This window comes from Denticeps clupeoides, chromosome 13, assembly GCF_900700375.1.
Source record: "Denticeps clupeoides chromosome 13, fDenClu1.1, whole genome shotgun sequence".
In the NCBI taxonomy this organism is placed as follows: Eukaryota; Metazoa; Chordata; class Actinopteri; order Clupeiformes; family Denticipitidae; genus Denticeps; species Denticeps clupeoides.
In genome coordinates, this window is record NC_041719.1 from 20,938,110 (window position 1) to 20,954,492 (window position 16,383).

Sequence of the window (16,383 nt, forward strand, 5' to 3'; positions counted from 1 at the left end):
CCGAGACTATGGAGGCGGCGAAATTTCCAGCGGGGCGTACCGGAGACTGACCGGAGTGACGGTGCCTGCGGAAGGCGGACAGGATGCTGGTCCCCCACAGACGAGCCGTGCTTTGGCTCGGGCCTGACGCCGCCGGTGCAGGACAGCCGCCACTCGTCCTTATGGACTTCTCCCCCCTTTCATGGACCGTTTTGTGGGGCACTCCCAGGTGGTAGTGCCTTTGAGGGGGGAGTACTGTCATGATCCGAACCGGCAGGGGTTGACTCCAGATCAGGAGTCCGGACCGGCGTTTCATGTTAGTCTCGTGTAATGTTCCCTGATCGTGTTCACCTGCTTTCTATTTATATAATTGTATAAAACTATCCTGTTCGTGTCTGTTCGCCGTCGGGTCATTGTGTGTGTAGATGTTCCCCTGTCTCGTGTATTTTATATTAAACCCCTGTCCTGTGATCGTGCGAATGTGTCCTCCTTCATGCCATGTCCAGCCCTCCCGTGACAGATACCTAGATCCTTTACTTCTGTACTTGGTAAGATAAGATAAGATGAAATAAGACAAACCTTTATTTGTCCCACAAGAGGGAAATTTGCATTGTCAAAAGTGGATAGAACAAAGGTAAGAGCAGCAAAAGGTAAGATCACAATGGAGTGGCAGGCATTGACAAAAACAGTAGTAATACACCAGAAAAATTGCACATTTATAAATTGCACATTACCCCCAGTAATAATAATCCAGAAAGGCTATCCAGAGTTATGATGTAGTCCGACATCATACGTCTGGCCGCATGAGGCCCAAATACAAGAGCTTCTGTCTTATCAAGGTTTAACAGAAGAAAGTGTCTGAGCATCCACCATCTAATGTCCTTCAGACAATTCTCTATTCTGTTGAGCTGCTGCCTCTCATCTGGCATTGCTGATAAATACAACTGTGTGTTGTTGGCATAGAAGTGAAAATTAATACCATGTTAACGAATGATGTGACCGCAAGGTAATGTGTAAAAGAAAAAAAAAGAGCAATGGACCTGAGATGGAACCTTGTGGAGCAACAAACTCCACTTTATTGCAGGTAAAAGATGAATTTACTGAAGAAGAATCACCATTAATGTGCACAAACTGATACCAATCAGTCAAATATGATCTGAACCATGGGGGCTATTCCCTTAATCCCAAAAACATTCTCTAATCTGTCAAGGAGAATAGCATGACCAACAGTGTCAAACACTACACTAAGTGTATAGCCAATACAGTTGAAGCCATATGAAGTAGACATAATCTGCACTTTAAATAAAAGTCATGGATGAACCTTGTGGGGTACTCTGGATCCACCTCTGTCTTCCTGATTCCTCATTTTGTGCACCTTTCCCAGCTGTATAAAACTGCCTTATTAATGTATTTTCTTTGTCGGGTCATTGTATGCAGTATATATCGTCTTTTGTTATCATGTGTGTTCTGTTCTATGCTTTGTAATAAATCCCCCTGCATGTACAAGTTATGCAAGTCATAGTTTTGAATATTGCACAGAATCCTGTCATAGCAGGGGACAGAGGACCCAGGCACAAATGTTTAATTAAAAAACACTGAAAACAAAAGGGAGTGGCTCCAAAGCAAGATAAACTAAACTGTCTGTCTGATGCAGGACTAGACAAGCAGACAAAAATGGGTCACAGATACAGAAAGGGACATCAGAAGGAGTTCCTGTAGAGTCCTGTTTTAATCACGTAGGTGCATAATCTAATTTGGGAACATGTAAAGGGCATAACATTGCTGAGCAGTAGTGCATTTGGGGTTGTGTTCGCGCACAAGACACATTGCGTTAAAAGATGGTGTTGAGCGTTGTGAAGATGCCAAAACTGACTGATGTTTTGCAACAACAACAACAACAACATGTATTTCTTATATAGCCCATAATCACATACAGTATGTCTCAATGGACTTTGACAGATTCAGCAGTTGACATCCCCCACACTTTGCCCTTCTGCCTACAAGGGAAAATACCACTAATAAAAACTCTAGCGGATTAAAAAAAAAAGGAAGAAACATTGGGAAGGACTGAAACAGAGAATGAGAATGAGCCTGCAATTGGTGTCAGTGCAAAGTTGGTGATGATGGAAAAGTCCAAAGTGCAGTATAGAGCATCTGTCCATGTTTGGAGGCACTGGACAGTGCAGAGTAGGTTTTAGTCATTTACAGCATTTACATTGTGTCATTGTGTACATTACATGTGCCTTAAAATGCTACTGATCCCTGAAGCTCTAGCTGTTACAGTGGTTGCCCTCTGGTTCATTTCATGCTAAGTCGTCTCGTTAGCAGTTCATTGCTAGGGACTAAGATTCATCTGGTGGTCTCTTCACTGGAGTCTGCATGCTTGATTGAGTGCCTCTAAGAGAACAAACAGAAAGTGAAAGTGAAGTGATTGTCATTGTGATACACAGCACAGCACACGGTGCACACAACGAAATGTGTCCTCTGCTTTTAACCCATGACCTTTAGTGAGCAGTGGCATCTGATTACTGGGCCGATTCCTTAACCATTATGCCACCACTGCCCCAGTGGTGAGGCAGCGACAGATGGTGCCATTGTACTATTGGTACAGAAATATGTGGCTATAGTGGTATATTGGTGCTACAGTGGCCCGGTACCCTAACTAGGACAGCCTAACTAAGGTGAATTTAACACTGTTTGTGCTTAACAGGGTGACTGTGACTGTCTGTTTTCAGTTTAGATTTAAACACTGAGTCTGTGTCTGAGTTCTGAACCTGACCGGCAAGCTGTTCCACAGCTGCGGAGCTCAATAAGAGAAGGATTTGCTCCCAGCTGTGACCTTCTGTATTTGGGTACCAGTAGTGACCATGCATCCTTTGAAGGGGGCATAGTGGATCATAAATAACTAAAGGTTTACTAAGGTAATGCGGGGCAAGACCATTAACTGCTTTATAGGTCAAAAGTAGGATATTGTAATCAATCCTAAATTTGATGGGTAGCCAGTGCAGACCAGGGTGATGCGGCCAAATTTTCAGGTTCTAGTTAGAACTCTGATCTAGCTGGAGTTTACTGATGCACCTACTACAACATCCAGACAATAGTGCGTTGCAGTAATCTAACCTTGATGTAATTAATGCATGTACCAACTTTTCTGCATCATGTATTGAGATCATATTTCTTATATTTTCAATATTCATAAGGTGAATGAATGCTATCCTAGTGATATTATCTACATGCAGTACTTGGTGAGATACAAAGGCTAACCAGAGTTATGATGTAGTCAGCCACCTTATGTCTGGCTGCTTGAGACCCAAGTACGAGAGCTTCTGTCTAATCAGGGTTTAACGGAAGAAAGTTGAGCATCCACTGTCTAATGTCCTTCAGACAATTCTCTATTCTGTTCAGCTGCTGCCTCTCATCTGGCATTGCTGATAGATACAACTGTGTGTCGTCAGCGTAGCAATGAAAGAAAATACTGTGTTTGCGAATTATGTCACCTAAAGGTAACATGCAACAGACTTAGGACAGAACCTTGTGGAACACCAAACTCTATTTTACTATGTGAAGACGAATCACCATTGATGTCCACAAACTGATATCGGTCATAAACTGATCGGTCAGATATGATCTGAACCATACAAGGGCTATTCCCTTAATCCCAATAACATTCTCTAACCTGTCAAGGAGAATAGCATGATCAATAGTGTCAAACGCTGCACTCAGGTAATTTACCACTTTAACCAGTGCTGTCTCAGTGCAATGATGAGGTCTAAATCCCGATTGATATACTTCATTGATATTGTTGCTGTCACTCAGCTGCTGGGCTACAAGTTTTCTAAAACTCATTTTGGGGTTTTTTTCAACACAATTCTATTTGGTATTATAAAGATTTCATTGAATGGATGGAAATTTGGTTTCTGGCTGACTAACATGGAAAAAAGTAAGAAATCACAGAGGGGGCAAACACTTTTTTACACCATCGTATATTATTTATTTAACTACACCAAGCGAATGTTATCACGTTTAATTAAATTGTCAATAAGTGGTTTAAGTGCTTAGGGACCCACCTTTTTAATACTGCCCTAAGAACACAAGAATAGAATACCATCTACCTGCTTCAGACACTGTTTAAAAACTGTAATATATTTCTGAATATTTAAAAATAGTAAGGCTGTATAATGTAAAAATATTTAGCTTAAGAACTATGCAAAAGTAAAAACAGAATAAATGAGGTTATTTCATTACAATGTAATTTCATTATACAAGTATGACTGAGTTATCTTGATTAGATCTGAGAGGAAGCCAGCACAGTAGAAGCCATATGCTATAGACCATGGCAGTATTCTGCTTGTTCAGTGATCATCCTAGTTCAATGTGGCCCAGGAAATGATTCAATTGGGTGAAAGCCAGATTAACTATAGTGGGTGTGTAAAAGAGAGAGAGAGAGAGAGATGGCATTTTCTTAATGAATCTGCATCACATGTGACCATATCTCCTCATGCTAATGGGCAGTACGGGATTACCCACCAGCCATTTCTGTGTCTGAACCTCAGATGAGTGGCTAGAACTTTCAATTTCACAATTTTGGTATAGCTTCTCTGCAAAGGAAATAAAAAGGCTCTTTATATAAGTTTGAATTAAATATTTAGTTAAAAAAGAAATGAATGCGCAATATTTCTTTGCCATTTTATGTTATGGGCATTACAGAAAAAATCTAATCCTTTTTAATAAACCTCTGAAAATACTTGCCAATATGTTACTCACCAGCTGTACCTTTCTTTAATTTTTTAATTTTTATTGCGGTGAGCTGTGCATCCTTCACAGTCATAGACAGTTTTCAGTTAAGATCTGTAACCACTCTTTATGCCGATGCACACATAGTACACAAATAAAACAAACCAGAGTCCTGTGGCACTGACTGACACTCTACCCATTTATAGCGGGCCTTCATAGTTTATCTGACAAGGAAACACAACTGTGCAAACCAACAACAGAAAACTTTGGCACTGAAATATTAGGACATACTAAAGTACTATAAAAACATTAGCAATGGAAAGGCGTGGACAGTTGTTTCATGGATAACCTTATTGCACGACTGCACTGGTAAAGCTAATGTCATGGAATGGCTAGTGCAGCATACGTGCAGACATGGCCGGCAACTCAGAGGGGTTTGACTTGTTTGGGCGTGGACACTTGTCGTGACGTAAGCAAAGGGGAGATGGTCTGGAGCAGGAGGAGGAAGGCCGCATTGCGACAGTGTTGGCAGCACACTGTGAAGAGAAATTTAAACTATTCTTAATTTAAGTTAATTTAATTCACAATATTCTTTAATTTCACAGGAGATTACAATTTATGCTAATTATATCCTAAAGCTAATTTCCCCTCAATATGCAATATATGTTTGCAGTTTAATTTAACTAAAGGACAAATTTGTAAGTCTATTATAACCCCTTGTCCTGGGAAGAAGAAGCTTATTATTAGTTCAACCCAGCCTACATTAGAAATTAAGAAATTAAATTAATAAAACCTGATTACATTTAAAAAAGACAGTTTTATCATGTTTGTGCTACTGATTTCCTGTTTCTGCATAGTACATTCAGTTTAGTACATGCATGGTATGGAAACATAAAATTACATAATGCATACATTCCATTTGTGATTGTGCCATCTGTCTAGGGAGAGTAACCAAATAATTCATTCATTCATGAGAACTGATGTATCTGCCAATTAGTTGTTTTTTTATACCTAAAAGTAGCATACAGCTTTATCAAAAACTACATTTGGATGACCATTTTTTGCCATTTTGACTATTTGTATGCCCCTCTATGACCTTATTAATATCATACTTATTTTATACTAAACACATTTAACAGAGGTAAAAATATTCATCATTTTGGGTCATGTGAATATGAGAAGTATTTTCATCATTGCATCAAATCCCACCCGGTCATAATCTGCTGAATGTTTAACAGAGGCTCTGTGAACACTGTGCATGTTTTAGTGAAGCCATGGAGTTATATTTGTAAAGCGTCCATTAGAAATCATCCTTTGTAACCTAGCATCATGCTGGCTGAAGGGGAGGGGGATGGGGGGATGGGGACACTTGTCTTTCAACCTTTACATGAGAGATGTCCGACAATCATTAATATGTAATCTCTGGCAGGGTTATCCAGATGTTCTGTGGCAAACAGCAGCCTTTTAGAGGGCACAGTATCCTCTAATCTTTCGGAAAGCCACACTGCAGCTTTTGTGCTGTGGACTGCTCGTGCTTGCATGTTTTTAACTTCACAGGGCTTTGCCACTGCTGGCTTTAGCATGTTGTCACTGTGGCTGGCTGCCCTTAAATCCCTCCGTGTACTCTAACTATCAGCTTGAAAGCAGAGGCAACAGCTTTTCCTCACTGGGTAAAACTGAAGGAATCAGTTGTGATTATCAGTGGAAACAATAAATCAGTGTCATCTATGCAAAAATTACTCCAAAAATTATAAATGTATAAAATTACTTTTGTGAATAAGTGCATTACATTACATCATTTTAGAGAATACAAAATGTAACAGTATGCACAAATGGAAATAATGATATATGATGTGTGTATTGATGTATTTAATTTGGAAATAACAATATAATAATTATTGTATTGTGTGTATAGTATCAATTTTTTCCTGTGCTATTGTACCAGTATCACACTGAAACATAAAGTAATCACATAGTATCTGAAATCATATATTCAATGAATTTTCAAGCATATTTTATTGTCTTTCTGCTTTACAGTCTGATGTCTGGACTTGCAGCACTTGATGCAAAGTGCTCCAGCAGACTCGGCCTGATAACCATCTCATACTACCTGTGGACCACTTTCTTGGCTGTAGTAGTGGGTATTGTGATGGTGTCCATTATCCACCCTGGTGGAGTGGCACAGAAAGAAGATTCAGAAGATAGTGGGAAGCCCATCATGAGCTCAGCTGATGCCCTGCTTGATCTCATTCGGTAAGATACAAAAAATTAGCAGTTGTGGTGGCCCAGGGTAATATCTTCATTTTAGTTTAGTTTTTTTTAATGATTGTAAAAAATTTTGTAGCCATTTTTGGATGCCCTGGAGCACCCTGGACACACAAAAAAAATATGTATGTCATTAGGATTTATTGAACAAGTTTTAAATTATCGCTCTCCTGGTCTAAAATGGCAGCCCCCTTCCCGGCTTTAATCCCCTCACCCTACACTGCACCCAGTGACAATTCCAACACAGCAGTTACCAGCAGCAAAGGGAACGGAAACATAGTAAACACATGAAAAGACAATGTTCAATAAATAACCACTTAGTCGAGGGGCTCCTCTCTTGTTCGAGGAGGCCTTGTTCGAGGTGGGACAAAGTTGAAATTTGTTGAACTTTGACCGCTGTGTGAGACCAATGAAGGTCCACACCTCAACTAAATTGACAAAGAGACAGAAAACACACAGAGTGACTGCTGCTCTGGCGTCGCTACCATTTACTTCTCGGACTCAAATCCTGATGCCGTATTCCTCTGCCAAGGCGTGCTACTTCACCCATGCAGTAAGGTAAAGTGAAGTGATTGTCATTGGGATACACAGCAGCACAGCACATGGTGCATACAGTGAAATGTGTCCTCTCCTTTTAACCCATCACCCTTAGTGAGCAGTGGGTAGCCATGACAGGTCTCCGGGGAGCAGTGTGTGGGGACAGTGCTTAGCTCAGTGGCACCTAGGAGGATCGGGATTCGATCCGGCAACACTCTGATTACGGGGCTGCTTCCTTAACCGCTAGGCCACCACTGCCACACAGTCACCAAACTATCTTGAGTTTCTCATATATGCAGTCTTTCTTTCCCAAAGCAAGTCCCTCTGTAACAGCCGACCACCAATTTATAAAAATTGTTGCACGTTGGCCAATCAATGTCATCCCACACCTCAAAAAATCAAAACCCAGACCCAGAACCCAGACTAAACAAACACTCGTCCCAAGCACTATTCCCCATACCAGGCTTGCTTCAACCCCAAGATGGTCCTGCTGGCCAATGAGGCGAAGCACCCAACTACAGTTACCAGTGTCCTGGCACCATCCCTCTGACGGTGCTGCTGCCTTCCTTCCTCCACAATGCCATAGGCTCTCCACAAGCGCCTCCGGTGCTCCTGCACCCTCTCTACTTTGGGTTCTTCAACTGTAGGCGTGGCTGGCACCCAAACATGACCCAGAACCCAGAGGAAATGCCGGTGCTGCTACGAGGGGTGGAGGTGTACTCTTGCACCAACTCGGACAGGTGCATCTTTCACAGACTTCACTCCCTTAGGGGCAGTGTGTTCAGAAACCTCAGGATGACCTGGTTCCAGTGCTTACATGCGCCATTTCCATGGGTGCAATAGGGTGTCTTCCTCACCTTCATGCACCCATACATGTCACAAAGCTGCTTCACAATCCAGAACTCAAAGGTGGGCCCTTGGTCAGACAGCAGGCACTCAGAGCACCTGTATCTCTGAATCTTCTCCTCCCAGATCACCTTGACTGCATTTTCATGTCTTGTCAGCACTGCGAAAGCAAACCTTGGGTACATATCTATAGCAGTTAAGAGATGTGGATACGGGTCCCCTGGCTGACCCCTGGCTGTCCCCTGGGTGGGGTGGTAGTAGAGTGGTAGTAGCCTAATGGGTAACACACTTGCCTATGAACCAGAAGACCCAGGTTCAAATCCCACTGACTACCATTGTGTCCCAGAGCAGGATACTTAACCTTAAGATGCTCCAGGGGGACTGTCCCTGTAACTACTAATGTAGTCACTGTACACTATATATGAAACTTTGCCCTCTCACAGATAGTCTGTCACTTTCTCGACTACTGCCCACAATTCAAGCAGCTTCAGCTTGAAGGTACATTAGTTCTGGTCATTCTCCTCTGTATCACACAGACTCCAACTGGCATGCACTATCACCCATTCTTATCTCACAGCTCCTAATCCTTGAAGGCTTGTGTCCGTGTACAGGTGGAACTGCTGCTTTCAACAAGGCCTTCTTCAGGCCCACAAACACTTGTTCACAGCACCCCACACAATAGTCGGGATCAGAAATCAAGAGAATATACCATTACATAATCTAAATAAATGAGTTGGTAATTATGCATTTTCTCACCCATACACCTCTGCATCAGGTGCTCGAAGGTGCATTACACAGTACAAAAGGTACGCATTGAAATTGGTAGAGGCCCAGGGGTGTTGCAAAAGCTGTTTGCTCTTAGTCATCTGGGTGCACTTCCACTTGCCAATAGCCGCTTTCCAGGTTCAGGGTGGCATACCAAGCAGATCTTTTCAGGCCTGTCAGTGACTCCTCAATGCATGAAAGGGAAAATGCATCCTTGTGGGTCACTGGGTTCAGCTTTTGTCAATGCAGAACTGCACAGGGTAGGAATGAAGGTTGCACTTCCCCACCTGCCATGCAGGCCATCCTGTAGGCCACAGTCCATGTTATTATTGAAAAAAGACATTGTCTCAGTTTTTCTTTTAATTTTAACCCCTACATCATAATGCGGTGTAATGATGTAGTACAATAAGTGTGCCATGGTTTTAAGAAAATCTCTGATTTCTTCCTAGAAACATGTTTCCTGCCAACCTGGTACAAGCCACATTTCAACAGGTGCGTTCAAATGGTTCTAGACAGATGCACACCTAATTGCCAGCTGCAAAGTCATGAGTATGAATAACTGCTAAACAAATGATTACATGATTGGACACCATGACTTACTATGACTTTCTAAAATTTCTTATAATGACAAGATTGTCATTCTGGATGGGTCAAGGCTGATGTTCACATTCATGTTGTTCCCAAATGTTCCTTTTAATTCTGTTTCAGATGGGTGTTTTCTGGAAACATTGTCTTGTTGACTTGTCTATTTTCCCCAACAGTATCGGACAAATAGTGTACCCATTATGAAGACTCCAAAAACCACCGTAAGCCAGGGACTGACTGAAAGCACAACAAGAAGGCCTCTGATCTATGGGATACAAGATGACAATGGAAGTGATATCCAGAATTTCCAGCTGGACCTGACTCCACCACCAGATGTGGTATTTCGAACTTTACCTGGAACGAGCGAAGGCATGAATGTTCTGGGCATTGTCATCTTCTCTGCAACAATGGGTATATTTGTACTTTTTGCTCTATTTAAACATGAGTGACTGCATATTGTGAAGGTTTAAGTTTCATTATATCAAACATTTTGCTGCTGAAAGAATAGGTGACTCTGACTATTACTTTTATTATCAGGAATCATGCTGGGCAGGATGGGACCTAATGGCAGTGCCTTAGTAAATTTTTGCCAGAGCCTGAATGAAGCTGTGTTAAAGATTGTTGCCATTGTCATCTGGTAAGTCTTTATGATCAACAGTGCATAACTCAACATTTGAGTTATGAGAAATGAAAATCAAGATTTACAACATTATGGAATCAGATTTGTGCCAAAAAATTGAAACAAAACTTCAAATATCAAACAAAAATACGCCATTGAAATGTAAAATAAGATGTTGGAATTTTGACATTTTTGGCTTGTGAATTACAGTTTCATTGCTGGCTTTTCAGTCGCTCCGCCCCATTTTACATTTATGCTGCCTGAGAATATGGTTGGACAAGCACATTTCTCTCGTATGGGTGGGGCTTCGCCTCATTGGCCAGCAGGTATTGGAGTGGCAGCTCCGTTCCCCAGAACTCTATCACTGCAAGATAGGTGGGCTTCAAGAACACGCAGAACGGCATCAGCCATTAGACATCACATATTTATTCAATACTTACAATTGGTTAATCCTTCAGTTGATCATTCCATATATGATCCCAAATGGCTGTTACTGCTGTGTGTCATATCTCACAGTGATAGAGGTTCCCCACACACTGCTCCCCAGGTGCCTTTGGTGGTTGACTACGGTGTGGTAAATCTAGCCGCACTTCCCATGAACACAGCCAGCAGATATTTGAGTGACAGCTCCATTCCTCTGAACTAGTGATGGGAAGTTTGGCTCTTTTCAGAGAGCCTCATATGATTTATCAACACACAAAGCATACGTATTTGACCAGTAAAGCTAAAATATGAGGCTACAGATGCCACAAGAGTCGGCCCTTCTGAAAAGAGTCGAACTTCCCATCACTAGTTCAGGGGAACAGAGCTGTCACTCAAAAACCTGCTGGCCAATGAGAACACAAGAACATTGTGCCAGAGGTCCAACCTTGTTCTCAGGCAGCGTAAACCGGGGCGGGGCAACTGAAAAGCCAGCAGTGATACTATAAAAATGAGCAGCATAACCAAAAGTCTCACTAGCAAAAATGAAAAAGAGCGAGATGTAAGCAAAAATGTATGTTGCAAAATTCCATCCTCTTATTATTTGATTCTGAAATGTGCATGGTCAAATTGGAGGGTGTACTATTTTTGTCTAATCCAACATATCCAGGTACTTCCCCTTCGGTATTGTGTTTCTGGTGGCTGGAAAAATCCTAGAGATGAGTGACCCTTCTGCAATGGGAAAGAAACTGGGCTTCTATGCTGTTACCGTGGTGATGGGTCTGATCCTGCATGGTCTGTTCATTTTGCCAAGCATGTACTTCTTCATCACCAAGAAGAGCCCCATTGTCTATATCAGAGGGATTCTGCAGGCCCTGCTGATCTCCTTAGCAACATCCTCCAGGTTGGGATTCTACTTCAGGCTATTTTATGGGAATTTACATGCTTATATTTTTTTGATTTATGTCCAGTATGTTCTGTTGTCATAGTTTTAAAATATTTTAATAAAATAACATTACAGGTTTGGGCTCACCATTGGATTAAAAATAAATTAAAACATATTCTTCTATTTAAAAAATGAATTAAGTGAAAATATTAAAAATACTTTTTTAAGTCTAATGTAACTAAATGTATTTTAAGTGCAATTTAATGGCAATGTGTCCCTGCCAGCATGAAATGTTGTATCAATGTATTAAAGGCAAACATGATATATGTTGTTCAAAACCAAAACAATGTATGAACTAGTTAATATTTTTACTTTGAAAGTTTACATTTTCTTTAAATACATTCTTTAAAAAGCAGTTTTGGACGTAAACTCCTAGCCTTTATATGAAGCCTTTTAAGAATGCTGTACAAAAACAACAAAAAGTACTGCACGGAAGAACAAACTGTTGATTGGTGTTAGGTTGTAGGCAGCCCAGGCTCACTGATGCACATGAGAAGCATAAACGTGGATTAAGATAATGTAACTCACATTGTTTACCTTGTGAAGACATTGCACCAGGATTGAAGAATGCAGGCTTGCTGAGATTGCTTTGGGCAACGTGCCGCTAGGGTCCTGAATTCATGTGAATATTACTTTTTGTGATGTACAACCTACTTGAACTTGGCCTCCAAATTCTTCCGATCTCAATCCTGTAGGATGTGCTGGAAAAAAAAGTTTAATCCAGGAAGGCATGACCTCTCAAATCACAGGATCTGCTACTGGTGGCTACTGGTGCAATGAAATGCTTTTTGCAAAACGGCCATAAAAATCAACAAGGCTGGTTGTGTTGGCAGTTTAAGATAAAAAAAAAAAGCAGTTTAAGAAAAAAAAAGTACAGGTGCTTTACTAACAATAGTGATTTTGACACAGTAAAAGCAGTTATAGATTATAGCATTTATAGGGGAAGTGGTGGTCTAGCGAATAAGGAAACAGACACATGATAGGAAGGTTGCCAGTTCGAATCCCCAGCCACCAAGGTACCACTGAGGTTCCACTGAGCAAAGCACCGTCCCCACACACTGCTCCTTTCATGGCTGCCCAACTAAGGGTGATGGGTTAAATGCAGAAGACACATTTCTTTGTGTGTACCATGTGCTTTGCTTGCTATGTATCACAATGGAGCTTCAATGGGTCCGGGCTGTTTAAGTGGCAAATCTAATAAATATTAATGTAATGGCTGATCAGTGTAAATGAGTGAAAATATTTGACAGTTATTTGATGAATTTGGATTTACGCCTCTTCTGTCAACATCTCATGTGGTTGCACTCTTTGTGTCTTCCAACAGTTCTGCCACGCTGCCTATCACTTTCAAGTGCCTCCTGGAGAACAACCATATCGACCGACGCATAATTCGCTTTGTATTGCCAGTAGGTGCCACCATCAACATGGATGGCACGGCTCTATATGAAGCTGTAGCGGCCATATTTATTGCTCAGGTCAATAATTATGAGCTGGACTTTGGACAGATTATCACCATCAGGTAAAATGCTTCACAGTGCTGAACTACAGGCTAAGTGAGTGTTATGCATAGAAAATCTGGCAGTGAATACTGTCAAAAAGGGTAAATAATAGCTCTGATATGAAAAAAAAGGATTTGTCCCACATTTGTCCCACCACAGAGGAGTTAGGAGGAGACAAGTGTACAAAGGAATCTAGCAAAAGCACAAAAAAGCCAAAACAATAGCCCACAGTAACTTCTCCTTATATTGGAGGATTCCCATTTTTAAAAAGATTATAATAGGTAAAATAGGTAAAAAATGTTGAAACACTGTAAAGACAAAAGGCAGTATTATTAACAAGGTACAGCTGTAGTAAGACCCTTATTCAGGCATTACCAGATAACAAGGACACACATAATCAGCACATGCACCATACTCTCAACCATAATCAGCACACGAAAGGCACTTGGTGTCAGTACAATGTGGCAATTCCAGTCCTTAGTCCACTGATGTGTGGCACTGCATTAACATGTTTAATTTTCATTTTCCTACTCAGAATTGTCCTCCAGAAGTAGAAAGTACTGGTTCATGTAAAATAATAACAGCCCTGTTTCCTGATTAATCTTCATATGCTTTTACAGTGGCAGCACACTGTGCAATAAAATTAAGCACTATGTGGAACAGGTGACAACTGAGAACTGGTCTATAATCCCCTGCTAAGCCATGTGACCTGGGTAAATCACTCACACACTGTCACGCCAGAATTCTATTTTTTATCCCTTTGACATTTCTGGCTTTGCTGCTCCATCTGTGTCACTTTCATCTATCCCTCTATTCCCTCCTTTCTCCCTCTTTATCTGTATGTTTTTCTCTGCATGGTGTCTAAGACATATTTAAAATATATTTACAATATTTATTGTATAAGTTTAGTTTGCACAAAACGAAAAAACAAGAAGATATATTCTGCTTATGTCTGAAGTCCTTTTTATTGAGGAAGTTAAATCCCAACATCTGTTTAACAGCAGGACCCTCAGTGCACACTAGAAAAAGAGCCAGATAGACTGGATTTCCTGCCTTTGTGACAATGTGGGATACAGAGCTTTCATTGTGTAGCCACCATTCTGAGTCTAGGCGACACAGGATTAGCATTTTTGTTGTTGCCAGTGCATATTTGCTTCATTTACATTGCAGTCAATGATCTTGTCAGAAATGTCCACAATGTGGATTTTTTTTCTCCAACTCTTCTCTTCTTCCAGTATCACAGCAACTGCAGCCAGCATTGGTGCAGCTGGAATTCCACAGGCTGGCCTGGTAACTATGGTGATTGTGTTAACATCGGTTGGACTGCCCACTGATGACATCACACTCATCATCGCCGTGGACTGGGCTCTGTGAGTTATTAAGTACAATCACTAATTTCAACAGAAATAAAAATATTCCAAAGACACAGTAAATGTAAATATATCAGTAAAACAGTAAAAGTGACTGTAGAGTAATTTGTGTCCAGACTTAGTCAACTGCCAACAGGCCTGGAATCTGAATTGTAATTCTGCACAGATTTTTTTGGGTAGCGCAGAAGGGAGACCTGACAGAAAATGTGACTCACTGCACTCTAACTTTTTCAGGGACAGATTTCGAACAATGGTGAATGTGATGGGAGATGCGCTGGCTACCGGAATTATGGCCCACATCTGCAGAAAAGATTTCATCAAAGAGGGGGATGGGGTGAGGGTTTCTGGGGGGAGGTATCTGTAAATAGTGACTTTTTATTCTGTTTTGATGTCATGAACTCACTTCACAAAGATTTACCTTTTCTGTTTAAAATCCTTGCTCCAGTTTCTGAACGTTTTCCTGAATTTATTTTTTCCCTTCAGGTCCCCCTGATCTGTGAGACAAAACCAGTGAACCTCCAGCAGATGATGAACGGTCAGCAGACTAATGGGAGTTTCCAGCCTCCTCCACCTGGCTTGAAGCATGACCAGCTCCCCCCAGACGTAGCCCGCCTAATGCAGCTGGAGGAGGGTGTTCGGCCACCCCTACAGGAGCGGAAAAAGCCCCCTGTACCACCACGGCACCTGAAGAACAAGGACAAGGACCACTGTGCCGTTGATATGAATGGCTTAGAGACAAATGTATAGCCTGGAGGTCTATGGCCCCTAGGACAACAACCATTGAACACCAGTGGAGATCCTGACAGACTCAAAATGTTCATTTAGTTTTTTTTATGATTTTAAAAAGGTCGGATAAATTACATGATTTAAATATGTTTATATGTCTGTCATTCTTCTGCTGGTCCCATTTAGAGAAATGGCAGAATAAAGACTGCTCTGAACTGTTCTCCAATGGTGGCTGACAAGGAACATTCCAGTCCAATGCCAAGGCCATCTGGACAAGCATGTTCATATGTCTAATTGAATACAGGTATTTGGAGAAGGTCAGACAGTCATATGTACAGGGTGAAATCCTGTAGCTTTCAGCCCATGATCACACTGGATTTATTAGATGCTTAACCACAGATTGTGCCAGACTTCTAGAAGGCAAGCTGTGGACAGAAAGAACTCTCTCTCTCTTTCTTTCTTTCTCAAATGTGGAAATGTGTGTGTATGATATGTTCATATATTTATGTTTTCTTGGGTGAAAGATGTAGTTGTACTAAAAGTACAGCAAGTCAGCTGAGCAAAATACACTAAGATGTTTGTCCTGTAGTTCCTCAAAAGCCAACTAATATGATGTCTTCTGAAAATAGGCAATGATCACTGTTACTCATTTATATAGGAAAACACACCCATCTTCTAATTTCCCTATTTCACCCCTCTGTGGCTCATTATACGATGGGAGGCCATTGGGTGCTCCGGGTGCTAAAGTCTGATAATGTGAGGATTACAGCACACCATTGGCAGTGCTCTCTCCCGTAATACATTCAAACAGAATATTGTAACGTTGCCATGTCAGTTAATTGAATTAAATTTAAATCCCTCCCATGACTGGCAGCTATGCACAGGTAAAAAAAAAATCACATTTTAAATAAACTCTGAATAATTAGGAGACATTATGCCTGCAGAATAGTTATTAGCTCACACATTACTTTATGGGCAGGAGAGAATGCTCAGAGATTTAAACAGTGACCTAAAAGTGAAACTGATTCTAGTCTGTGTCACATTGGTGTAGAAAGGAGGATGCAGATGCAGCTCAAGAAGCCTCTGGTTTAT

The 16,383-nt window shown here is 41.2% G+C and overlaps 1 protein-coding gene across 3 annotated transcripts in view; it reads left to right on the forward strand.

The window, feature by feature from the left end:
* Nucleotides 1-15,879, forward strand: part of slc1a7b (solute carrier family 1 member 7b) — a 31,896-nt gene extending 16,017 nt beyond the window's left edge. For 2 of the 3 annotated variants that reach the window (XM_029000429.1, XM_029000427.1), the window contains exons 3-11: nucleotides 6,751-6,966; nucleotides 9,576-9,618; nucleotides 9,888-10,122; nucleotides 10,249-10,348; nucleotides 11,421-11,654; nucleotides 13,021-13,215; nucleotides 14,431-14,565; nucleotides 14,800-14,899; nucleotides 15,049-15,879. In XM_029000429.1, coding sequence (XP_028856262.1) covers nucleotides 6,751-6,966; nucleotides 9,576-9,618; nucleotides 9,888-10,122; nucleotides 10,249-10,348; nucleotides 11,421-11,654; nucleotides 13,021-13,215; nucleotides 14,431-14,565; nucleotides 14,800-14,899; nucleotides 15,049-15,312 — 1,522 coding nt within the window. In that variant the 3' untranslated portion in view covers nucleotides 15,313-15,879. The remainder of the gene's footprint in view (nucleotides 1-6,750; nucleotides 6,967-9,575; nucleotides 9,619-9,887; nucleotides 10,123-10,248; nucleotides 10,349-11,420; nucleotides 11,655-13,020; nucleotides 13,216-14,430; nucleotides 14,566-14,799; nucleotides 14,900-15,048) is intronic. The other variant, XM_029000428.1, reaches the window with a different exon arrangement.
* Nucleotides 15,880-16,383: the final 504 nt, after the last annotated feature.